This window comes from Pecten maximus, chromosome 9 (assembly GCF_902652985.1).
Source record: "Pecten maximus chromosome 9, xPecMax1.1, whole genome shotgun sequence".
Lineage (NCBI taxonomy): Eukaryota > Metazoa > Mollusca > Bivalvia > Pectinida > Pectinidae > Pecten > Pecten maximus.
Genome location: NC_047023.1, coordinates 41,611,856 through 41,639,242, shown reverse-complemented (window position 1 = coordinate 41,639,242; position 27,387 = coordinate 41,611,856). Strand labels below are relative to the sequence as shown.

The window sequence follows — 27,387 nt, the reverse complement described above, 5'->3', positions numbered from 1 at the left end:
TTCATCACTCGGCCACTGCGGCCCCTTTCTGACTAAGAACAATGCTACATTGGTATATACATGTACTGTATAGTTGTTATTTCATCGGGCTAATATTTCTGGTTTTCCCAGTCCGACCTAGTTCACATGCCCAGAAAACATTCTTCAGTAACTCTCCCTTACATTTGATTGTATATAGATATTTGCCGAGTACATGTATAGATTTTCTTGCTATATTTAATTAAATCGTAGATATAGTAAACTTCTGAAACTTCTACAAACCATAAACAGGACGAAAACATCCATGTCAAACTAACACTTTTTTATCATCAGTCATAATTGATCTTTTTTTTTTATCAAAACATGAACAACAGGTAATGTGTGAGACAACCCACTGCAGTATTAGTTATCACTTACCATGACAGGAGAGCTGAATTCAAATAAATCACACGACACAAAGGATCTAAAATTAACATCTGATTTCAAACAAGAGTACAGCAGGGTAGACAATATACACCTGTCCCATACAAAAGAGAAATGTATTAATGTTTCCGAATGAATACAAATACATCAAAGTAACAATAATTGTCAAAATGGCACTGAGAAGGTACAATTTCATGTCATATCAAACTGTATAGAGTTGGAATGAAATTAGTTGGCAACTGTGGGCGAAGATCTACAAACAATATCAACAAGATTCAAATACTTAAATGAACAAAGGGCAAAATTCTTTGCAAAAAAAGTCTTAATCAAAATGTCATTTAGGAAAACACAACTATATATCTGATTATATAGCCAAAATAGTTTAAAAAATATCAGTCAAAAAATGTAGAATCTTAGTGATGTCTGGACAAAATCAAATCCTGAAATAAACAAAGGGCAATCACTCATGAAAACAAAATGTTCAATCAAATTGTCCCTCAGGGAAAATACAACCATTATTCATGAAAATAAACCATACCAATTGCAAGTTTTAAAAATTTGGTTGAAATCTCCAGTAAAAATCCACCACAAGTCATGAAATAACAAATCCATGGGGTCAATGACTTTTGCACAAATAGTCAAATTAAAATGTTAGAAATCCTAACTACATAATAAATGTACATGTGTCATGATTATAATTTTGTAAAGCTTACCAAAGAGCTAAGTTGAATAATGAAGGAATTGATCTTTGGACAGACGAAAGTTTACACTGGACAAACAGAGAACATGGTACCAAAATACTCCATCAAAGTTTACACTGGACAAACAGAGAATGTGGTACCAAAATACTCCATCAAAGTTTACACTGGACAAACAGAGAATGTGGTACCAAAATACTCCATCAAAGTTTACACTGGACAAACAGAGAATGTGGTACCAAAATACTCCATCAAAGTTTACACTGGACAAACAGAGAATGTGGTACCAAAATACTCCATCAAAGTTTACACTGGACAAACAGAGAATGTGGTACCAAAATACTCCATCAAAGTTTACACTGGACAAACAGAGAATGTGGTACCAAAATACTCCATCAAAGTTTACACTGGACAAACAGAGAACATGGTACCAAAATACTCCATCAAAGTTTACACTGGACAAACAGAGAATGTGGTACCAAAATACTCCATCAAAGTTTACACTGGACAAACAGAGAATGTGGTACCAAAATACTCAATCAAAGTTTACACTGGACAAACAGAGAATGTGGTACCAAAATACTCCATCGAAGTTTACACTGGACAAACAGAGAATGTGATACCAAAATGCTCAAAAAATAAAATAAAATTTTGACAGGCTTATAAAAATAGAGCAAAGTACACACATTGGACAGAAGGCAAATAATGAGAAATTCATTATCACCACCACCATTTGTTCCTCCAACATGAAAGAGTTCCTTATTTCTGATGTCATGAGGAATTATAGTCCTCCATAATAGTTGATTATGACTTCTGTTTGTAATATGGGTAGGAAGGGGTGAAGTTGGTGAATTCTTCCTCTTGGTCTGCACTGGTGCTGTTCTGACGCATGATTCGGACTCTGTCTGTTGTCATGCATTCCTCATAGCTTGGTGGTGCTGTGAATTGATACAATGTACATACAGTTTCTGTCATAACATATTATAGTCATAAAAACACAACCCATATATCACATATATCATATAGTCATGATACAATACATGTCCCCTACCACAACACATTGTCTAGTCATAATACAATACATGTCCTCTACCACAACACATTGTCTAGTCATGATACAATACATGTCCCCTACCATAACACATTGTCTAGTCATGATACAATACATGTCCCCTACCACAACACATTGTCTAGTCATGATACAATACATGTCCCCTACCACAACACATTGTCTAGTCATGATACAATACATGTCCCCTACCACAACACATTGTCATCCTCAATACTCCAGGAGTTACATTCAATTTCTCTCTCTGCATCCCTGGAATATGGCATGGCAAAATCAAAGGATCAGTCACTGTTGATAAATCAGAAAGACTTTTTTATCTTTTGAATGTCCATCAAACAAACCTTGTGGTTGCCATACCATTAAATTGATTGGATTTCAACTTGTTTGTTGCTCCTTTCAAAAGAAATGTACCAGCTTATTGACTATAGTCTTTTTCTGACACCAATCAAATAGCTTGTCGTGTGTCTTTGATGATACAATGACACATTCCAGGGATACAGTGAGTGAAAGTCAACATAAATCGCTGTAGTATCAAGGGTGATATAGCTTGACATATAAAGAGTAAAACACAATTGAAATTTTACAGTATATTACCATCAGCGGGGAGAGTCGGTTGTGAGACAATGGGTTGGGCAGCCGCCATGTTGTCTAACGGTATACCGTCTGGTTGCTGGTTGTTGGTAATCCCCCAGTTTTGTGGCTGTTGTCCTGGATACAATACAGGGGCTGGTTGAGGAGTAAACTGACCTTCAGGGCGCAGCGGGATTGTGCCAATTATGATCGGCAAATCAAACTTAATGTCCATTAATGATCCTTCCATGTCAGCAGCAAGCTGTGAAAGATTGAAAGACATCAGGAATGACGAAAGATTGAAAGACATCAGGAATGACGAAAGATTTCATGTTTGCTGGATTTAAAATTCCCACTAGACTGGGCTAGTAATGTGACCTATTCTCTCCACTTTTACCAAAGTAATTATCATTTTCTGATTGGTCTCCTTGTAGTAGTTGGTGACTAAATCACTGAACAACACTGAACAACATACAGGAGGCCCATTGCATGCCATCCAGAACAATTCAGGTAAGGTATCTTGCCCAAGGACACAACCACAACAGCACAGATCAGCTTTCCAAGAAACATCAACCAACACAGGTAGGGAGTATCGAACCACAAACCTCGGATCTTCACCTGAAGGAATGTGACCGACTGAGCTGTCGCAGCCCCCAGTGATACATTGTAAGTTAAAAACAAGAGGACCACAGGGTCTGTATTATTCACATGGATATTTCAGTAATTATGGCAAAAGACTCAAAGTGGTTCAATGATTTACAGAGACTGTGGTATCCCAATAGCTCACTTGGTCCTTCAGCCCAGGTGAGCTAAGAATTCTACATCTGTTCAGCAAACAGGGACTTGGCACACATTCTCAATCCATATGTTGGTATGAGTATGTTTGTGCCTGTGGCTCAGTATAGTATAGTGGTACTGTTGGCCATGGCAGCCATCTTGGATTTCAGACAAACCCAAAAAATAACAACACTTAGTCAGAACCATCTCAGGCAAGTTAGAGCTCATTCCCACTGGTGGAACTTGAGAAGAAGATTGAAATAAATGTTGCTCAGGAAAACAATGGTTGTGCAATCATGTTACCCAATGGCAGCTGTGGCTGCCATATAAAAGCTTTTAAAAGGCCAAAAAACAACAACACTTTGTTGGCTCCCCTTCCTTGATATTCCTACCAATTTTCAGCTCAAAGGCGCCAGAGGAACTGGAGAAGAAGGTTAAAATGTGTTGTTTTTTTTCAAGATGGTGTGCATCTTGAATTTTGGACAAGTCAGAAAAATAACACTTGGTCAGGACCATCTCAGTATCATTTCAGGTTAGTTAGAACTGAATCCGACAGGTACAACTTGAGAAGAAGTTTTAAATATGAAAAGTTTACACATGGTGCTTGATGCACAAAGAGAGATATAACACAATTACTATATATGGTGGGTCATCCCGACTCTTGGGCCTTCGGGTCAGATGACCCGAAAAGAAAATCCCAATGACTATATTTGGATATATCAAGGGGTGAATTATGGTAAACATAATAAAAGACTCCTTTATTTACATGTTAAACTTTTCATTTAATTCCTCAACCTTAAACTTTAGCATGAAGTAGAATATTTTTACTTCAGCCATGAGAAATTGCTAAAGAGGACAATGCCCTGATTACCTGACATGTATACTTGATATCAATTATAGAACACCCGTAGAGGTAAGATGGCGGGGTGGGTAGTACAGCAAGTTGGTCACCGCTCCAAACATCAGACTCTCCAGGGCCCACAGCCCCATGGGAAATTGTCGATATAACGTTGTGACGATTAGTTGTACTGCTATGAGCTCGGAACTCTGTTGTCTAAAACAAAAGGCCCACAGGTCTTTATTAAGAGTGTGGAATTAGCGGTGATATTGTTCATAAACTTATGATGGGGACTCATCAAAACAAGTTGTAAACTATTAACATATTGATATTGATGCACTCAACTTCTAGTTTATAACTATATCTAAACAGACTAACACAGAGATGAATCAATGATCCATAGTAACTGGCATAGAAAATCTGTATACAGACACTTTAATTAGCCATAATTTAGTGGAAGAATTGCAATGGGAGACGTGTTAAAATAACAACACTGTGAAAGTACGTAAATATACAGTACAGGATATATATACTTATATCAGAAAACAAAGTGCATTATTGATCCTAATCAAATACAGCATAACACCTTAACTTGATGATCCTTGAGAAAGCATCACTTAATGACCTATTTTTTTAAATAGTTACTTACCATATGGAGGCTAATAGTGGTCTTACTGATCGATGACGTGCCATTGTTGGTGACCTCAGCGTTGATGTAAATACTTTCCCCGGGAACGTAGCCCTGTTTATCTAATCTCATCATACAGGTAACAGGCCCTGTTTCACAACACCAACAACATCCAGTCTTAGTATCCTGCATCTGAGTCGGCATCTGAAAACAACAAAACACTAGTGCTATTTTTACAATACTTACGGCATTAATTTTAAGAGATTAATGACCTTTCTCCCCTCACCCATTTAAAGGGTGTATGCTTACCTTAAAAATCAATACTTGTATATATACAGGTATTGATTTTTATAATGTCATTGATATAAAACACAAAAGATCTTATTTGTTCTAGCTTTTTGCTCCATTCTTATCCTAAGATATCTATGATGGATAAAGCATGGATAATTCTGACTTTATCGTGAAATATCAAGTGTAGTATGTATCGACCTTCGTAGAATAACAGGACAGCCACAGTAATACAACTTCACATGTCACTCTACACCATTTCAGTACATATCCAAAGGATAAAATGTCAGGTACACGATTCCCCTAATTAGGCCATCTTGATGCCTCGTCTCAAGGGTAGTATAAAACCATTCATATTAAATTTTGTTATAAATTTCCAAGCAAATAAGTTCCCAACCTACAAATAAGCCCCTTCTTCATTTTTGAAGAATTGTCAATTTTGAAATAGAAAGCTCACAGTGGTTCACAAGTAATCACTCCCTAAACTTAAATACTTAACTTATACACGGGTGGAGGGGGCTTATCTGAAGATAAATATTGAACTCACCCTGGCCTCTGGTATAGTGTTTAGGTCCAGCATAAAGATGACTGTGAACGGATGCTGTACCCTGTAAACGGCTCCACCCTTTATCTTGACTTTGGCTTTGATCAAGTACCGCACATAGCCAGTCCCACCCTCAAAGGAAGAGGGCAAGACCTGAGGCAATACAAAGTTGACTGGGTAGTCATAGTTTCCTGGATCTAGTTCCACAAAGTCTCCATCAGGAACTGACAATAAAACATCATACAAATCTTATAAGAAGTGCGCTACATTATAGTAACATAGAGACTTAAGGCTGTATGCTATGTGATAGTGACATAGAGACTTAAGTCAGTATGCTATCTGATAGTGACTTAGAGACTTAAGGCTGTATGCTACCAGAGAGTGACTTAGAGATTTAAGGCTGTATGCTACCTGATAGTGACTTAGAGACTTAAGGCCGTATGCTACCTAGTAGTGACTTAGAGACTTAAGGCTGTATGCTACCTGATAGTGACTTAGAGACTTAAGGCTGTATGCTACCTGATAGTGACTTAGAGACTTAAGGCTGTATGCTACCTGGTAGTGACTTGGAGATTTAAGACTGTATGCTACCTGATAGTGACTTAGAGACTTAAGGCTGTATGCTATCTGATAGTGATTTGGAGATTTAAGACTGTATGCTACCTGAAAGTGACTAAATATATGTATATTTGTAAAGGTTGTAGAATGAACATTTTCCAAATAAAAAAACTAAAAGATTTTATTTATACTGCTTCTATTTGTTAGAAAACCTCTCATTTTTTTTTTCATGAGAAATGGTACCACCAAAGTGCCTAAATGATGTAACAAACCTTGGAATAGTGATATCTCTGTTTTGAAATACTGCTCAGTCTGAGAGTGGCTTTGTTTATTGTCCCCAGATCCAGTTGACCAACTCGTGTGGGACTCTCCTTTGAATTTAGCAAACACTCCTGTAACATATATACATGTATATATATATATTTTTTTTAAGAACGATGTGATTTTTAATACATATTTCAGACAATAGTCAGGTAAATCATTTTGTGTACATAAATGACATGCAGTCAACCTGTAATTTTACCAAGAAAATATAAATGGTAAAAATTCCATAATCAATTTATAATGTGCAGAAGTACAGTCTATCATATTTTTGGTAAGTCCAAAAACTGCATACACAAAAAAACAGCTGTTCAAAGAAAATATAACTGTCAGGGGAGACAACTGACGCCATCTTTCATTGTGGCTACTGGTAATTAGGATGAATGTACATGTATATATTCATTCCTCAATCTAGTGTAATTATTTGAGTCTGGAAAGTGATAATGACCGGAATACCATGGCCAGTATCCAAATCAAAATATTCCACAGTATCTTCAGCTAGAAATACACTGATTCTAACCTTTCACACGGTTGCTCTCTGTTGAGTTGAACTGGACATTAGCCTGAATTGTTTGTCCAGGAGAATATACAGCACTTGTGTTGTTCAAAAGGCTGATGGTGAGATTTACTACCATGCTGTCTTCAGCAATCTTCCAGGCAAACAAATGAAAAATAGAAGTATTTTTAGTACTTTGAAATTACAATGATTTCTGCAATATGTTTGACATCAACAAAGTCTATGACCCCGAAGATATGCACACACACGACCCTTAACCACATCCATGGGTATTTAGCTTGGCGTCAAACATAATAGGATGGGTATTTAGCTCGGCGTCAAACATAATAGGATGGGTATTTAGCTGGGCTTCAAACATAATAGGATGGGTATTTAGCTGGGCTTCAAACATAATAGGATGGGTATTTAGCTTGGCGTCAAACATAATAGGATGGGTATTTAGCTGGGCTTCAAACATAATAGGATGGGTATTTAGCTTGGCGTCAAACATAATAGGATGGGTATTTAGCTTGGCGTCAAACATAATAGGATGGGTATTTAGCTTGGCGTCAAACATAATTGGATGGGTATTTAGCTTGGCGTCAAACATAATAGGATGGGTATTTAGCTTGGCGTCAAACATAATTGGATGGGTATTCAGCTTGGCGTCAAACATAATAGGATGGGTATTTAGCTCGGCGTCAAACATAATTGGATGGGTATTTAGCTCGGCGTCAAACATAATAGGATGGGTATTTAGCTTGGCGTCAAACATAATAGGATGGGTATTTAGCTCGGCGTCAAACATAATTGGATGGGTATTTAGCTCGGCGTCAAACATAATTGGATGGGTATTTAGCTTGGCGTCAAACATAATAGGATGGGTATTTAGCTGGGCTTCAAACATAATAGGATGGGTATTTAGCTGGGCGTCAAACATAATAGGATGGGTATTTAGCTTGGCGTCAAACATAATAGGATGGGTATTTAACTGGGCGTCAAACATAATAGGTATATGGGTATTTAGATTGGCGTCAAACATAATAGGATGGGTATTTAGCTTGGCGTCAAACATAATAGGATGGGTATTTAACTGGGCGTCAAACATAATAGGTATATGGGTATTTAGATTGGCGTCAAACATAATAGGATGGGTATTTAGATTGGCGTCAAACATAATAGGATGGGTATTTAGCTTGGCGTCAAACATAATAGGATGGGTATTTAGCTCGGCGTCAAACATAATAGGATGGGTATTTAGCTTGGCGTCAAACATAATTGGATGGGTATTTAGCTTGGCGTCAAACATAATAGGAGATGAACAAGGGCCCAATGGGCCTGAATCGCTCACCTGCAATGCAGTGATCTTTTCATATATGGATCCTGCAGTTATTTGAAAGCATGCTACAGGACCAATATAATGTCTCTCGGCACTTAAGCTATTCACTAAAAGTCATTTAAAGATTTAAGCATACTTGATCGACGTGACCTTGAATGAAGGTCAAGGTCATTCATTTGAACAAACTTGGGAGCCCTTCACCCCAGCATGCTAAAGACCCAATATCAACTCCATGGGACTCTTGGTTATTGAGAAGAAGTCGTTTAAATATTTCAGCCTTTTTGACCCCTTTGACCTTGAATAAAGATCAAGGTCATTCATTTGAACAAAGTTGGTAGCACTTCACCCCAGCATGCTACAGACCCAATATCAACTCCCTGGGACTCTTGGTTATTGAGAAGAAGTCGTTTAAAGATTTTAGCCTTTTTGACTCCTGTGACCTTGAATGAAGGTCAAGGTCATTCATTTGAACAAACTTGGTAGCCCTTCATCCCAGCATGCTACAGACCCAATATCAACTCCCTGGGACTCTTGGTTATTGAGAAGAAGTCGTTTAGATATTTTTGCCTTTTTGACTCCTGTGACCTTGAATGAAGGACAAGGTCATTCATTTGAACAAACTTGGGAGCCCTTCACCCCAGCATGCTACAGGCCAAATATTAGGTCTCTGGGACTCTTGGTTATTGAGAAGAAGTCGTTTAAATATTTTAGCCTTTTTGACTCTGTGACCTTGAATGAAGGTCAAGGTCATTCATTTGAACAACTTGGTAGCCCTTCATCCCAGCATGCTACAGACCCAATATCAACTCCCTGGGACTCTTGGTTATTGAGAAGAAGTCGTTTAAAGATTTTAGCCTTTTTGAATCCTGTGACCTTGAATGAAGGTCAAGGTCATTCATTTGAACAAACTTGGGAGCCCTTCACACCAGCATGCAACAGGCCAAATATTAGGTCTCTGGGACTCTTGGTTATTGAGAAGAAGTTGTTTAAAGATTTTAGCCTTTTTGACTCCTGTGACCTTGAATGAAGGTCAAGGTCATTTATTTGAACAAACTTGGTAGCCCTTCACCCCAGCATGCTACAGACCCAATATCAACTCCCTGGGACTCTTGGTTATTGAGAAGAAGTCATTTAAATATTTTAGCCTTTTTGACTCCTGTGACCTTGAATGAAGGTCAAGGTCATTCATTTGAACAAACTTGGTAGCCCTTCACCCCAGCATGCAACAGGCCAAATATTAGGTCTCTGGGACTCTTGGTTATTGAGAAGAAGTCGTTTAAAGATTTTAGCCTTTTTGACTCCTGTGACCTTGAATGAAGGTCAAGGTCATTCATTTGAACAAACTTGGTAGCCCTTCACCCCAGCAAGCTACAGACCCAATATCAACTCCCTGGGACTCTTGGTTATTGAGAAGAAGTCGTTTAAATATTTTAGCCTTTTTGACTCCTGTGACCTTGAATGAAGGTCAAGGTCATTCATTTGAACAAACTTGGTAGCCCTTCACCCCAGCATGCTCCAGACCCAATATCAAGTCCCTGGGTCTTTTGGCTATTTAGAAGAAGTCGTTTAATTTTTTTTAAGCATATTTGACCCCTGTGACCTTGAATGAAAGTCAAGGTCATTCATTTGAACAAACTTGGTAGCCCTTCCCCCCAGCATGCTACAGACCCAATATCAACTCCCTGGGACTCTTGGTTATTGAGAAGAAGTCGTTTAAAGATTTTAGCCTTTTTGACCCCTGTGACCTTGAATGAAGGTCAACTTTATTCATTTGAACAAACTTGGTAGCCCTTCACCCCAGCATGCTACAGGCCCAATATTAGGTCTCTGGGCCTTTTGGTTATTGAGAAGAAGTTACTTGAATGGAAAAGTTGACGCCGGACGGACGACGGACGCCGCGCCACGGCATAAGCTCACTTGCCCTTCAGGCAGGTGAGCTAAAAATGTAATGACCAGACAGGGGACTTGAACAAAGGACCTCTAACCTCTAGCCAGATTCTATAACCATTTGAGCTAACTGTCCACTGGCATTCAGCTCAGTCCAGTGTAGAATTGTTGTACGGTGTACCCAGACATCTTGGTGTCAGAAGCTCTCAGTCTGGTACTTCTTAAATATTAATTATAATTTTATTCTTCTAAGTCCAACAGTTTAAAGATTTTGTTTCTTATGTAACCCTGTTAAAATACTAGCCGCAATATATATGCTACTCACCTTAGAGAGATCTTCTCTTTAGCTTGATCGGTTGAGTGTTAAACTAGTAAGCCAGATGTCCGGGGTTTGGTCCCTTTAATAAGCGGAGACTAATGATCAGGATTCAAATTTAATTAATCATGCACTCTGTTACACTAATTTGTCAAAAGACGGCCTTAAACTATATAAATCTCATGTGCCTATTCTTTTAACATTTTTTTAACTATTCCTAATACTGAAATTGCTTATCATTGATGAATATTTCATATTGCTTGTCAATATAACACTAAAAGACCCCACCCATAAAAAAGGGTCCAAACTACAGCATATAACTGCAAAGCAAAAATTGTCCAACACTAGCAATTCTGTGGAAAGTTAGTCAGAATCCACGACAACTATGTCAATGTGTTATAGTAGCTAGGCCTACGAGAACGTGCAGTGTATATATAGGCTATTATCATTTCAACTAAATTTAGAATTGCTAATAACATTGACTTTGGCTAAGATTTCCAGCATCAGCAATGAGGTTTATTCTAAAATATTATTTTGGACAAGTACCAATATATGGTGTGAGCTTAATTTTTAAAACCCATGTCAAACCCTGTTGTACTCTATTATACACTGATAAAAGTTCTGAACCGAAACTATAATTACATGACTTACCACCCTAACCGGAAGTGAACAATCATATTGTGGTTCGAACGCACCGCTTATGGCAGCAGGATAAATTATCTCTTGATTACAGGGTATATTCAGAGACATATCTATATATGTCTCTATATTCAAGGAAACACAAATGCATTGATTAATACATGTATTTCTTATATAAAATTTGATGTAAAATTGGGTTTGCTGTTTGCGTTTAAAATACGTTTTTCACGTTAAAACTAATGAACATGATAGTGTTTTATTACGAACTCACCTGTCAAAACTCGTTCCCCGACATGCAATGCCACTGAGATTGTCGGTTCCTGCTTCGGAGGTAAAATAATGAGTGACCGTTCCTTTGTGCAAGAAAGAAACTTAAGACAGTCGTTCAGACACCAAGAATCGCGGCAAGATGACGCTTTTTACGAGAGGACCGGACGATCACACCAGCAACCACAGGAAAATCGTGGACAAACAGGTTTGAAAAAATGTTATAAGGGAGATAACTCTTACACGAATTGATTCAATGTCAAGCGGGACAAAATGCCGTTCAATAGAAAGAAGTCAGAAAATAATGATAACTGTTCTTTTTTGTCCAAATCAGCGCATTATATCAACTAGATATTTTCTCATGCTTCTAGACTTTTTTTCATAAATATTAAACGAATCTTAGGTCCACATGAATGGGACTAGAACTGTGATGAGAATATGACTTCCACTTTTCTGTTCTGTTCTGTTCTGTGTAGTACTGATCTACATTTATTGTACCTTCAGATCTGAAGCTAAAGATTTCTGCTCAGGGAGGGGTTGGCAGAATTAAGTCCATTTTGTGGAGGTTCTGTCACATGTCCTCCACATCAGTTGCTGTTTTGCAGTTGTTGTCTCAGTGGTTCCAACTCGTGATTGTTGATGGGAAGAAGCTGTTTTGTATATTTGACTGGTTGCTGTCAGAAGTTAAACTGTTAGGCCCTATTAAGTTTTGAAATGTTTTTTGCCATGTTCTTGAAGTGTTTTGAGTAATAAAGTTTGCAGGGGGATTGCTACTAGACCGTTTATTATCTTAAACATCATAGTGAGGCAATTGTTCACATTGTCTTTCTGCCAGGGTAGTAAAGGTGTAGTCTTTCTGTCATTACGGTACAACAGATTTTCTACTGTAATTGTAACAAATAAATCTTGTTGCTCATCTTTGAATAGCCTCGATTTTGTCTACATCCTTTTGAAGAAATGGGTCCCATACGGTTTCACTATTCCAGTATGAACTGTAATAATGCTGTGTATATAAGGCTGATGTTTTTAGATTTTATATAGACAGTATTTTAAATTCCTTCCATTAAAACCCAGTGATGAGTTTGCCTTTTAGGTAATTTTGTTGATCTGTTCATCAAATTTCATGTTATCGCTGATAGTTAGTTCAGGTATATGGACTGTCTGACACTTGTTGGAGGCCTAGGATGACATTAAATATTGTCACCTAGCTAAGCTAGGTATGGACTGTCCAACACTTGTTGGAGGATGACATATTGACTTCTGTATGGACTGTCAGACACTTGTTGGAGGATGACATATTGTCTCCTAGGTATGGACTGTCCGACACTTGTTGGAGGATGACATATTGTCTCCTAGGTATGGACTGTCCGACACTTGTTGGAGGATGACATATTGTCTCCTTAGTATGGACTGTCCGACACTTGTTGGAGGATGACATATTGTCTCCTTAGTATGGACTGTCCGACACTTGTTGGAGGATGACATATTGACTTCTGTATGGACTGTCTGACACTTGTTGGAGGATGACATATTGTCTCCTAGGTATGGACTGTCCGACACTTGTTGGAGGATGACATATTGACTTCTGTATGGACTGTCAGACACTTGTTGGAGGATGACATTGTCTCCTAGGTATGGACTGTCTGACACTTGTTGGAGGATGACATATTGACTTCTGTATGGACTGTCAGACACTTGTTGGAGGATGACATATTGACTTCTGTATGGACTGTCTGACACTTGTTGGAGGATGACATGTATATTGTCTCCTAGGTATGGACTGTCAGACACTTGTTGGAGGATGACATATTGACTTCTGTATGGACTGTCCGACACTTGTTGGAGGATGACATATTGACTTCTGTATGGACTGTCTGACACTTGTTGGAGGATGACATATTGTCTCCTAGGTATGGACTGTCAGACACTTGTTGGAGGATGACATATTGACTTCTGTATGGACTGTCTGACACTTGTTGGAGGATGACATATTGTCTCCTAGGTATGGACTGTCAGACACTTGTTGGAGGATGACATATTGACTTCTGTATGGACTGTCCGACACTTGTTGGAGGATGACATTGTCTCCTAGGTATGGACTGTCCGACACTTGTTGGAGGATGACATTGTCTCCTAGGTATGGACTGTCAGACACTTGTTGGAGGATGACATATTGACTTCTGTATGGACTGTCAGACACTTGTTGGAGGATGACATATTGTCTCCTAGGTATGGACTGTCCGACACTTGTTGGAGGATGACATTGTCTCCTAGGTATGGACTGTCCGACACTTGTTGGAGGATGACATTGTCTCCTAGGTATGGACTGTCCGACACTTGTTGGAGGATGACATTGTCTCCTAGGTATGGACTGTCTGACACTTGTTGGAGGATGACATATTGACTTCTGTATGGACTGTCTGACACTTGTTGGAGGATGACATATTGTCTTCTGTATGGACTGTCAGACACTTGTTGGAGGATGACATTGTCCAGACTGTAGAAGTGTTGGAGTAGCTACTAATTAAAAACAAAAACTTAGTTAAACACCAATTCATTTTTAAAAAAAACCCACAATGATATTCAATAATATGAGTAAGCTAGGCTATAGCAAATTATGTGTATTTGTATTATATTTAGTATGTCATTGATTCCCAGTTTGGCTATAATATGTTGTATAGGGAGAGCGATTAATCACTGTCTTACCTGCAGTGCCAATCTAATTAAAATTAGACTTGTAATTTCCGTTCCTCTATGATACATTTCAATACAAGATCTAACGACACCCCGTAGGAGTTCATCTCAGCATGACCTTTGAGCTCAGCCAATCAGCGCGTCGCCTATGAAATTTTCGGTGTGATTTCATTATTCGGAAGTATAAATACTTACGTAACGTTCCCGAGGTATTCCGATGGTCGATAGCAACGGTAAACAACATGGCTTCACCCATTCCACCTCACCGAGAACACTTCAACAGATTTATATTTTTACAAACGCGTGCTACCTGTGAGATTTTTCATTAATCATACAAAAGAGAGAGAGAGAGACAGTGAGGACAGCAGCGTCGTGTAAAAATAGTTTGGTAGGGAATAACGTGTAAGGTAACGGTTTTCGAAATCCAGTTGGCAACACAGTCCGTCCTGTTGACTAAGACAATATATATGCCTTATCGTTTTCTGTTCTTCTTTCAATGTAACGCCCAGGGATTAGCAACTTTTTTTTTTAAATCGTAGCCATTTGAGTAGTCTACCAAAGTTTGTGAAATTTTGCGTATTTCAAATCAAGCGCTGATTTGAGTCTCAAATACTAAGGAGACGCAACCGAAGGCTCGTATAAGGCTGTTTGTCATTGGTTGACTGATGACGTCATTGAACAATTATCATTGGCTTATATCTAAGGCTCAAAGGTCATGCTGAGATGACCTCCTACGGGGTGTTGTTAGATCTTGTATTGCAGTGTATCGTAGAGGAACGGAAATTACAAGTCTAATTTTAATTAGATTGCCTGCAGTGCCTACTTGAATGACTCAACTTTTATCACTGGAATTAGTGCAGTTCTGTAGAGGTTTCTAGTCAATTGCTGTGCGCACAACAAATGTGTTTCTGTTTGTACTGTTCAGTTTTTCCTGATGGGATGTTCCTTACTGTTTTGGGGTGTGATTGAGTGGTCAGGTGGTATTGCTGGTATTTGCCTTTCTTTTGCCTTGTAAAAGAGTAGGAGACATGGGTGTTGTCTTCTGATTATAGTGTGGGGTAGGTTTAGATCTTGCAGCATTTTTGTCGTGCATCATGTCTCACAGCTTTTATGAATTGCTTTCTAACGTTGTGATCTGTTTGGTTTTGTGAGGGTTCCAAATAATTGCTCAGTATTCCATAATTGATCTAACTAGACCTATATGATGTTCTTCTGCATTCTATCATATATTGCTGTAGGTTTCTTCGTAGGAATCCAAGTGTAGATCTGACTTTTGTACTGTTGTTATTAAGAGGTTGGGCATATCCCTGCATTTGAGTAACAGTTACAACGTTGAGTAATAAACAAGTTACTATCTACTATTTATAAAAGAAACTCCTAATTTTGGATCCAGAATAAAGACTAGCTTCAAATATGTATTGTTTGACAGTAAAGTTATTTGTCTGGAGGAGGTATATAAAATGAGATTTTCCTATGCTTATAATAGAAACACACAATCTCTCCCTTTCAATTTCAAAAATCAGTTGTTTTTTTCTTTTTTTTTTCAGAACAACTCCAGACCTTTGCTGGATGGGCAATAGGAATATCAAGGTTGGTAGTATTTTTACTTTGTGCATGATTTAATGTCATTACTCCTTGGGCGACATACGAAGAGTTTGTAGACCAAGAAATTTAAATCAAATGTCCCAAGTGTTGCATTGGCGACAACAGATGACTTACAGTATATAGAAGTAATAGAAACAATATCCGAAATCTAGTTTACCATTCAATTTTTAGGTCTAACCTGAAGGGTCAGGATGACCTATAGCCATCATGCTTTGTCCATTGTTATGTGTTGTTTGCTGTCTGATATCCACCATATACCATCCATAAACTTTTCACATTTTAAGCTTCTTCTCATGGTTTTCCTGAACAACACCTATTCTAAACTTCCCCCAGTTCCCCTAGTTGGTTCAGCTCTAACATACCTAAAATAAATCGGAGATGGTACTGACCAAGTGTTAATATTTTTTGAGTTGGTCCAAAATCCAAGATAGTCGCCATGGCAGTCATCTTGAAAATCACATTATCAATTTATTCTCCAGTTCAACTGGTGCCATTGAGCTGAAAATTTGTCAGAATGTTTAGGAAGTTGAGCCAATGAAGTGGTAATATTTTTCGGTCTTGTAAAATCTTTTTACGTGGCAGCCATGATGGCCATTTTGTAACATGCGCAATCATGGTTTTCTGGAACAACACCTGCCACTTGTTCCTTTATTTGGTTCATACCAGTTGTATTGAATTGCTACTTTACCCTATAATGGAACACAACTGAATTAAGTGAGTTCCCAAGATTGCGGCAGTCTCTACGCTTCAAGCATAAAAAGAAAATACTTTTAACTACAATTATCCTGAGATGGTCCCAACCAATTGTTATTATCTTACAGATGGTCCAAAATCCAAGATGGCCACCATGGCCAATTATACCATTATATACTTGCTACTTTGTATGAAAACTACATTGTAAAAGTGTGTTGAGAATCAGATGACTGTTAAGGCCCATGGGCCTCTAGTTATTTCATTCTTTTCTTTCCATTTTGTGCCACATACTTTGTCATAAAAAAAATGTTTCTTATTACAGTAGTGTGTTTGCAGAACACATCCTGTCCCACCCATGCATAGTTCTGCGTCGACAGTGTCAGGTATGTCTCCATGTCTGTGTGTCTCCCATTGTTCTGTAATGACAATGTCAGGTATGTCTCCATGTCTGTGTCTCCCATTGTTCTGTAATGACAATGTCAGGTATGTCTCCATGTCTTTGTGTCTCCCATTGTTCTGTAATGACAATGTCAGGTATGTCTCCATGTCTTTATGTCTCCCATTGTTCTGTAATGACAATGTCAGGTATGTCTCCATGTCTTTATGTCTCCCATTGTTCTGTAATGACAATGTCAGGTATGTCTCCATGTCTGTATGTCTCCCATTGTTCTGTATGTCTCCCATTGTTCTGTAATGACAATGTCAGGTATGTCTCCATGTCTTTGTGTCTCCCATTGATCTGTAATGACAATGTCAGGTATGTCTCCACGTCTTTATGTCTCCCATTGTTCTGTAATGACAATGTCAGGTATGTCTCTATGTCTTTGTGTCTCCCATTGTTCTGTAATGACAATGTCAGGTATGTCTCCATGTCTTTGTGTCTCCCATTGTTCTGTAATGACAATGTCAGGTATGTCTCCATGTTTGTATGTCTCCCATTGTTCTGTAATGACAATGTCAGGTATGTCTCTATGTCTTTGTGTCTCCCATTGTTCTGTAATGACAATGTCAGGTATGTGTCCATATCTTTGTGTCTCCCATTGTTCTGTAATGACAATGTCAGGTATGTCTCCATGTCTGTATGTCTCCCATTGTTCTGTAATAACAATGTCAGGTATGTCTCCATGTCTTTATGTCTCCCATTGTTCTGTAATGACAATGTCAGGTATGTCTCCATGTCTTTATGTCTCCCATTGTTCTGTAATGACAATGTCAGGTATGTCTCCATGTCTTTATGTCTCCCATTGTTCTGTATGTCTCCCATTGTTCTGTAATGACAATGTCAGGTATGTCTCCATGTCTTTATGTCTCCCATTGTTCTGTAATGACAATGTCAGGTATGTCTCCATGTCTCCCATTGTTCTGTAATGACAATGTCAGGTATGTCTCCATGTCTGTATGTCTCCCATTGTTCTGTAATGACAATGTCAGGTATGTCTCCATGTCTTTATGTCTCCCATTGTTCTGTAATGACAATGTCAGGTATGTCTCCATGTCTTTATGTCTCCCATTGTTCTGTAATGACAATGTCAGGTATGTCTCCATGTCTTTGGCTGGGTCTCCCATTGTTCTGTAATGACAATGTCAGGTATGTCTCCATGTCTGTATGTCTCCCATTGTTCTGTAATGACAATGTCAGGTATGTCTCCATGTCTGTATGTCTCCCATTGTTCTGTATGTCTCCCATTGTTCTGTAATGACAATGTCAGGTATGTCTCCATGTCTTTGTGTCTCCCATTGTTCTGTAATGACAATGTCAGGTATGTCTCCATGTCTTTATGTCTCCCCATTGTTCTGTAATGACAATGTCAGGTATGTCTCCATGTCTTTGTTTCATTGTTCTGTAATAAGAATGTCAGATTTATTTTCCATTAATCTGTGCATCATTGTAGAAATATTGCTTGAAGTACAATTGATAAGACCTGAAAATAATTTATAGATAAAATAAAAATTCAGGAAATTAGAATCCTCTTTCTGAAGTGTTACGTATCAACTAAAAATATTTTTTATGTAAGTGATTTTGCAAACTAGTTCATTTTTAATTATCTCTATCATATTGTATGTATCATTTCCAGGTCCATCACAATGCCTCCTGGTATCACCTGACTCCATTTTCACTGTTCCATGTCATTTTGAATCTGGAGAGAACACAGGTGAGAATTCATCCAGTACTTTGTCCAGCCTCCATTTATATACCACAGGGGACTAAAAGATGGCAATTTGTCATTCTTTATTTCTTAATTATATGGTATGCATGCAGGGCTTTCCTTTCATGTATAAGCCAAATTTACTCCTGAAAATTTCATTCCCAATTCACCAGCTTTCTTCCAAAAATGAGGCAAAAAAGCCCCCAACCAAAACCAGTGAAAAAAAGGTATATTTTGTCCATCATGCTTTGCCAATTATGGCTGCTGTACTATTTTGATACCTGTAATTGATAATTTGGTGTTAACAGTACAATAACACTCAAACCTGGTTATATTGAAATCCTCGGGGAATGAAAAACATACTTCAAATGAATCGGTTTTCAATATAACCAGGGTCCAGTCTGTGGCCGACATATTTCAGTACTGCGCTACATCAAACAACACAACATTTTATAGTTATAGATTATATTATTAAACAACATTTTATTTTGTCAGTATTTGCAATTGGTTCCCAAATGATCATATTTTCACAGTTTCTTAGAAATGCATGTTATGTTAAATATACATTTGTATAAAGAATGGTTTAGCATTGCCGAGAGGTAACATTTTCCTTTCAAATAAAGCAATATTTCAAACTAACCGATGAAAAAATACAAAGAAGGCATTTGGACGGGGATTTCATTAAATTTCAAATTAAACAATATCTCAATATACATTTTGTATTCAATTTCAAATAAAGTGGGTTCAACTGTATAGCTATGGCAGACAATTGTGTACCAAAAGATAAGTTAATATGTCTTTATTTTTTATCTCTTGACCCAGTCTTTGAAACATTGAAATATGTCTTGAAATGTCATACAAATCAAGAATCCATCTTAAGTTTGGTCACTTGTACTTAGGCAGTCTGATGATTTCTGGTTATAGGTACATTGTAGTGATGAATCATTTGATGATTTCTGGTTATAGGTACATTGTAGTAATGATTCATTTGATGATTTCTGGTTATAGGTACATTGTAGTAATGAATCATTTGATGATTTCTGGTTATAGGTACATTGTAGTAATGAATCATTTGATGATTTCTGGTTATAGGTACATTGTAGTAATGAATCATTTGATGATTTCTGGTTAAAGGTACATTGTAGTAATGATTCATTAGATGATTTCTGGTTAAAGGTACATTGTAGTAATGATTCATTTGATGATTTCTGGTTATAGGTACATTGTAGTAATGAATCATTTGATGATTTCTGGTTATAGGTACATTGTAGTAATGATTCATTTGATGATTTCTGGTTAAAGGTACATTGTAGTAATGATTCATTAGATGATTTCTGGTTAAAGGTACATTGTAGTAATGATTCATTTGATGATTTCTGGTTATAGGTACATTGTAGTAATGATTCATTTGATGATTTCTGGTTAAAGGTACATTGTAGTAATGATTCATTAGATGATTTCTGGTTAAAGGTACATTGTAGTAATGATTCATTTGATGAATTCTGGTTATAGGTACATTGTAGTAATGAATCATTTGATGATTTCTGGTTAAAGGTACATTGTAGTGATGATTCATTTGATGATTTCTGGTTATAGGTACATTGTAGTGATGATTCATTTGATGATTTCTGGTTATAGGTACATTGTAGTAATGATTCATTTGATGATTTCTGGTTAAAGGTACATTGTAGTAATGATTCATTAGATGATTTCTGGTTATAGGTACATTGTAGTAATGAATCATTTGATGATTTCTGGTTATAGGTACATTGTAGTAATGATTCATTTGATGATTTCTGGTTAAAGGTACATTGTAGTAATGATTCATTAGATGATTTCTGGTTATAGGTACATTGTAGTAATGAATCATTTGATGATTTCTGGTTATAGGTACATTGTAGTAATGAATCATTTGATGATTTCTGGTTATAGGTACATTGTAGTGATGAATCATTTGATGATTTCTGGTTAAAGGTACATTGTAGTAATGAATCATTTGATGATTTCTGGTTATAGGTACATTGTAGTAATGAATCATTTGATGATTTCTGGTTAAAGGTACATTGTAGTGATGATTTCTGGTTATAGGTTCATTGTAGTAATGATTCATTAATTTTCCAGGGCCTAGGTACTCTATGGAAAGGTATAGGAAGTGTGTTTCTAGCCAAGGGAATCTTCATGGTCAGTGAAACAGCCATTAGTGAAGTCACACCCCTTCCTAAGTAAGTACAGAAACAGCCATCAGTGAAGTCACACCCCTTCCTAAGTAAGTATAGAAACAGCCATCAGTGAAGTCACACCCCTTCCTAAGTAAGTATAGAAACAGCCATCAGTGAAGTCACACCCCTTCCTAAGTAAGTATAGAAACAGCCATCAGTGAAGTCACACCCCTTCCTAAGTAAGTCAAAATCCATCCCAAAATCCATCCCCTATTCAAAATTAGGGAATGACCTTATAATTGACAGTGAAGTAGCTGATAATTCTACTAAACTATAGCTTAAATACGGGTGGGCTTATCAGCAGGCATGGGCTTATTATCATGGACTCTGAAACATAACGACTTTGGAATCAAATGATTTGTCTTATTTAGAAAATAGTCTGAGTTTACTATCAGAAGGGTTTTATTTATTTTGCCAGAAGAGAGAGAGTTCTGGAATAGGGAGAGATCAGTTTAGAGTGATTTCTCTGTATTGGAATCAATAAAGTGGAGCAAATAAAATTACTTACTGTAAATAATAATGCTGTATTTAACCGAAAATGTCCTTCTCACAGGTTTGTCCTTTTATTTTTCAGAGAAGTATCAAAACACAGTCCACTTAAAAAACATTGCCAACACATGCTACTGAAAGGGTAAGTTATTTAATCAATAATTAATTTTTTATTGTTTGTATGCAGAATGCAGCTTTCTGATTGGTTGAGATTTATTTTTCATATCTCTATGGGAAAAAAATCCCAAAATGGCGCGGAAAATGTGATGTCACAATACGGCCATTTATGTTACGTACTGATTTGTGAAAAAGAATCCCTTATAAGATCAGGGGTGTTAAATTGTACATAAAACATGTTTTCATTTTGAAATCAATTTCAAAAATCAATTCTAACACGATTCGTTTGCAACGCGTGTTTTGATTGGTTGCGGACCGACTTCTAATCTGCGATAGAACCATGACATATCGTGTTAAGCCACGCCCCGTTCCTAATCAAAACAATATGGCATCAAGTTCGACTCGTAGCGAAATTCAACACTCTGCACCATTTATGATTGATGACCCGTGATATTGGAATCGAAAGTGAAGAAATCGAATAGAATGAATTAACTTAATAAATTCAACAAAAATCGTTAACATCATTCTTACCGTCATTTATTGATTGAAACGTTCATTTCGTCCGTGTGTAAGCATCTAAGGTCAAGTAAAATCCGAAATGAAATGGAACAAGTGCACACAACTTCACATAACGGTTGAGCCTGTAGAAACACATCAACCCTGACTTTGTTAAAATGCGCATGTCGTTAAGCATACTGCGTAAATCCAAATATGTCTTTAAATCTACGGAAACAGGACTTTCACAACAATCCAAATACCCCGCTTCGTTAACATACAGACCGAGCTCTCGCCAGTATGGGCGTGGCCAATTGACCGACTTTGATAGCTTCTCTCTGATTGGTCAATCCGCCACAGTATGACACGTCACTAACGGAGGTCACAGAGTACTTAACAGCGTACTTGTAGCACTGTAAAACAATGTTTCTAAATATATGTAATAGTAAACGTGTTAGAATGGGGATAGTACGTTGTTTTTCGTGGCTATACTGGCGATTAGAACATGAAATTTGGTTTAAACTCTCAACCTATCGGTCTCGAGTTCAAACCAAATTTCATGTTCTAATCGCCAGTATAGCCACTCAAAACAACTTACTATCCCCTAATTATAAGCATTGATGTCAATTATTTTCTAAGTGTCATAGGGGTATGAAAAAAATATTGATTGCAAACTTTTGTAAGAATCTGCTACAAAATTGATTAATAAATTGTATACATGTAGGTTGATATAACTTGTTTTACAATTGTTGTAAAATAAATCAAGCTTACATAAAAACATTTTCAAAAACTTTCTATTTGCAATCTCAAGCACTTGAAACGTAAACTGCTTTAAAAGGGAATTCATGGGGATAAAATTACATGTAATATATGCAGTCTAAATCAAATACACAAAAAAGTGATAATAAACAACCTTCTAAAACCATATCAAATATGTGTACAAACGATTAGAAAATAACCTTTTAAAACAATATCAAATATGTGTACAAACGATTAATAAATAACCTTTTAAAACAATATCAAGTATGTGTACAAACGATTAAAAAATAACTTTTTAAAACAATATCAAATATGTGTACAAACGATTAATAAATAACCTTTTAAAACAATATCAAATATGTGTACAAATGATTCATGGGTCATTTTGTTTATGATGATGATGATGATGTCTGTCCATTTCAGTCTGTCATACATGATAGCCACACCCTTCCTGGCTGCCAGTCTACTAGAAACTGTTCAGGTAAGTTTAGAAACTATTCAGGTAAGTTTAGAAACTGTTCAGGTAAGTTTAGAAACTGTTCAGGTAAGTTTAGAATCTGTAAGTTACACAATCGTAAGGGTAAAGTAGGTTTTCTTGATTTAAAATTCACTGCTGGTGGAAATCTGGCAGACGCCTGTCTTAATGACTGTCACTGCAAAGGAAAGTGCAAAATAAACTGTGGAAGGAAATAAAATGGAAATGAAAGTGAAAGGTTGTGACATCACACCCTGTTGATGATTTCAATATGGCAGGCATAAACACCTCCACAAAAATGGTATAAATTACCTGGTATGCTCGGAAAAATTCTTAATAATCGAGTCAAAAACTTGTGATGTATTTTGTAGGCTGATGTGTCCAGTGAAAGGCCTGGAACATTTGACTGTCTAAAGGAAGGAGTTGCTCGTGTGATGGGGTGGTGGACTCCACAAACTACACATCTTCTGCCTGTCTGGAAACTCGTCCTGCCAACAGCCATCCTGGGCATCGCATCTTACACTATCACGCAGCTGGCCAAATACACAGTCATCTCCACCATTAAGCTGGAGGAACAGGAATCAAGGGTACCTACTAAGTTTTCTATTCCAACATTAGAATTTGGGTGGTGAGATGGTACAGTGATGACAAACTCGCCTCTCACCTAGGTGATGTGAAAAGGTCTGAGTTGGGTGGTGAGATGGTACAGCGGTGACAAACTCGCCTCTCACCTAGGTGATGTGAAAAGGTCTGAGTTGGGTGGTGAGATGGTACAGCGGTGACAAACTCGCCTCTCACCTCGGTGATGTGAAAAGGTCTGAGTTGGGTGGTGAGATGGTACAGCGGTGACAAACTCGCCTCTCACCTCGGTGATGTGAAAAGGTCTGAGTTGGGTGGTGAGATGGTACAGTGATGACAAACTCGCCTCTCACCTAGGTGATGTGAAAAGGTCTGAGTTGGGTGGTGAGATGGTACAGCGGTGACAAACTCGCCTCTCACCTCGGTGATGTGAAAAGGTCTGAGTTGGGTGGTGAGATGGTACAGCGGTGACAAACTCGCCTCTCACCTAGGTGATGTGAAAAGGTCTGAGTTGGGTGGTGAGATGGTACAGCGGTGACAAACTCGCCTCTCACCTCGGTGATGTGAAAAGGTCTGAGTTGGGTGGTGAGATGGTACAGCGGTGACAAACTCGCCTCTCACCTCGGTGATGTGAAAAGGTCTGAGTTGGGTGGTGAGATGGTACAGCGGTGACAAACTCGCCTCTCACCTCGGTGATGTGAAAAGGTCTGAGTTGGGTGGTGAGATGGTACAGTGGTGACAAACTCGCCTCTCACCTACGTGATGTGAAAAGGTCTGAGGGTCACCTTCCCAACTACATGGTTTTTATGGAGGCGTTTACGCCTGCCATATTACAATCACCTACGAGTTGTGACGTCACAATCTCTCACTTTCATTTTCGTTATATTTCCTTTCACAGTTCATTTTGTAGTTTCTTTCGGTACATATATGATGTAGTTGAACTATATATACATTTATGAAAACTATCAAGACTACAAATAAAGTGCTATTACATGGAAAAAGGTATATTCAGTATAAATTTCTGTTCGGCGGAAGTCCGGAGTTTGAGACCTCTGGTGGGAATTTCTGTAACTAGGGGTAATGATTCGCTTATAATTAGTTCCAAGTATGAGGCACGTCATTGTAGTCCGTCATTCAAAGTAGATGTGCACAGAAATGTATTAACTATGCTGATAATGTTTTGAACATTTCAGGAATTATTTTGAATAAACAATAAGAGTAATGTCTTGTAAATATCTACACCTGCATCGATTTTTGCAAATCTATATTGAAAATACTGTTTGAAGGGAGATAACTGCGAGATTCTGACGTTACCTTACAGAGGACACTTGTTTAACTACTAGAAATAAGGATGGCATAACAACCAAGCGCAAACAAATTCCTGATTTTCATAATACCCTCCAGGTTTTGGCTAACAACATTTCTTTTGTTTACAACTTGGTAGTTTGTTCACGAGATTTTATGAGATTTAGTCCGATATTTAGCGATCACGTGTTCCGTCTGTTTACGTGAGCGAGCACTCTGTCAAAATGGAAGCACGTGGACACGGGCTTCACACGAAGCATCAAAATGATGTTTGTCGCTAGAAATTAATATCTATCAACATGAATTAAAGGCAAGTTGCTTACAAAGTTTAAATCTGTTTGTTGACTCACTGAAATAAGTGTTTGTTTATTTAGGACGAAACTGTTTACGATAAGTTGTTCAAGCCTGGCCAGACCACAAAATCACAATATCTACTGCGATTATAGTCCGAATTCAAAATCACAATATCTACTGCGATTATAGTCCGAATTTTCTGACGATCTTGCTATATACTATATGCAAACTTTAATCAGCTTAAAGGCGATATCAACCCCAGAACCCTTCGGATTACTGCGATAACTGATCGAAGTCCCTGTGTTTCAAATCCATGAATCGGTAGACCTACGTGATGGCGTGATGGAATTCGATCGTTTATTTTTTAAAACTAAGAAAACTGGCACATATCTGTTGTGGTGGTCATTTGTGCTGTACCTTCCCCGACAGAGACAATATACAGAATCTGGATTTCTGTGATAAGGTTTACTGCAGTAGCTACTCGCGCTCGTAATATATATGAAATGCTAAATTATTATTGAACCAGCTTGTCTTATTTATATATTATTCAGCTCACAATTCAACCTTTTCAAATGTTTTCATGTAATATATATATACATTTGTATGCACCAAGCTGTGAAATGTTTGTATTACATAGAATATTTAAAAAATACAAAGTAATTGTAGATTAACAAAATGTATACCAATTGCATTTTAACCTATTAGTACAACTTTTTGTTGTTTTCATGTAATATAACTTTTTGTTGTTTTCATGTAAAATGATAAATACATGTATATCTATTGGCAATCGATATCAAATCTATATAATATAAGACTTTCTCAAATATCAAAATTCCTCATAACTTTCAAAATAAATCTATATTTGCTTTTGAAATTTAATTAAAAATGTTTGATTTTCATGTCGCGAACATATCCCTTAAAATAATCATCAATCTCCTTATTGGTCTCCAGAAAGTGTGAAAATAAATGAAACTTGTTTGTCAATAATTCTATTTATTATGAATTCATGTATAACCATTTAGGTTTTTTCCAATGTTGACCTTTAAAACTATATATATATACAAGCAACAATCTGTGGGATGTCAAATATGGAAGGCTATAGCTGTTTCAGGATAAATTGCCAAAAATGCTTATAAGTACTGTTTCTTATCACTGATAACATATATTGGGTTTTCGACTATTATGTGTTATTGCTACTTAAGTGTGAATTTTTTCGGCTTAAGTGATAATGTATTTCTTTGTACTTATGTGCAACAGACATCGCGAGAGTTTAATTCTCGTACATATAATATTGACTCCTACAAAAAGAAGTTGAGTGATCATGAGTGGTTGACCTACGAGAGGCATTTTATCAAATCTCATATTGACCATACTGATTGCTCATGATCATATTTCATCCGGCCTAGTAAACTCTAGAAAAAACATCTTAATTTATGAAAGTAGCTAACTCATTTAATGTATGTGTAAAAATTAAGTATATATATATATCGTACAAAACCTCAAACTTCTAATATGGTAGATATGAAACATACATTTAGGCTGACTGCCTGATAATATAATACAATTTGTACAGAGTTTACAATCCTTTGACATTCAGCTCATAATATACACCATTATAATTTGATCTGTCGTCATGCGTCGGTCTTCTTCTTAAGACCAAGATATCGCAGAATGGTGTACAAAAGGTTCTTAAGCTGTTTTATCAAAATTGTTAATTTCATGGCCCCCTATGTGTCGCATTCTCCCTGGGGAGAGGATACATTTTACTATAGTTTATATAGGAAACTCATCACACATATTTTAGCATAATTTGTTTCATTTTCATTGGAAATTGGTTAGCACGTAGTTAGGGCAAACTTTTCTCAATGACATATTGTCA

The 27,387-nt window shown here is 37.2% G+C and overlaps 2 protein-coding genes across 2 annotated transcripts in view; one reads left to right on the top strand and one right to left on the bottom strand.

The window, feature by feature from the left end:
- Window positions 1-1,884: 1,884 nt before the first annotated feature.
- Window positions 1,885-11,285, bottom strand: LOC117334255 (arrestin domain-containing protein 3-like). The gene is made up of 8 exons (XM_033893763.1): window positions 10,741-11,285; window positions 7,214-7,343; window positions 6,645-6,764; window positions 5,818-6,038; window positions 5,004-5,186; window positions 4,388-4,570; window positions 2,764-3,001; window positions 1,885-2,038 (listed from the first exon to the last, which is right to left on the bottom strand). The coding sequence occupies exons 2-8, from the start codon at window positions 7,326-7,328 to the stop codon at window positions 1,905-1,907; spliced, it is 1,194 nt and encodes a 397-aa protein (XP_033749654.1). The 5' UTR covers window positions 7,329-7,343; window positions 10,741-11,285; the 3' UTR covers window positions 1,885-1,904.
- A 309-nt stretch (window positions 11,286-11,594) lies between these two features.
- The window catches only part of LOC117334254 (solute carrier family 25 member 46-like), a 32,817-nt gene continuing 17,024 nt past the window's right edge, over window positions 11,595-27,387 (top strand). The window contains exons 1-8 of the mRNA XM_033893762.1: window positions 11,595-11,845; window positions 15,879-15,921; window positions 16,952-17,012; window positions 18,705-18,782; window positions 20,898-20,998; window positions 21,570-21,626; window positions 23,279-23,336; window positions 23,702-23,917. Coding sequence (XP_033749653.1) covers window positions 11,710-11,845; window positions 15,879-15,921; window positions 16,952-17,012; window positions 18,705-18,782; window positions 20,898-20,998; window positions 21,570-21,626; window positions 23,279-23,336; window positions 23,702-23,917 — 750 coding nt within the window. The 5' untranslated portion in view covers window positions 11,595-11,709. The remainder of the gene's footprint in view (window positions 11,846-15,878; window positions 15,922-16,951; window positions 17,013-18,704; window positions 18,783-20,897; window positions 20,999-21,569; window positions 21,627-23,278; window positions 23,337-23,701; window positions 23,918-27,387) is intronic.

What these genes read in the sequence shown, in the direction of transcription:
- LOC117334255 (XM_033893763.1), bottom strand. Translation starts at nt 7,328, where the DNA reads ATGGTAGTAAATCTCACCATCAGCCTTTTGAACAACACAAGTGCTGTA. An exon ending in AGAGAGCAACCGTGTGAAAG is followed by an intron (nt 6,765 to 7,213) that starts GTTAGAATCAGT and finishes TATATGTTACAG; the next exon opens with GAGTGTTTGCTAAATTCAAA. An exon ending in AGAGATATCACTATTCCAAG is followed by an intron (nt 6,039 to 6,644) that starts GTTTGTTACATC and finishes TTTTATTGTCAG; the next exon opens with TTCCTGATGGAGACTTTGTG.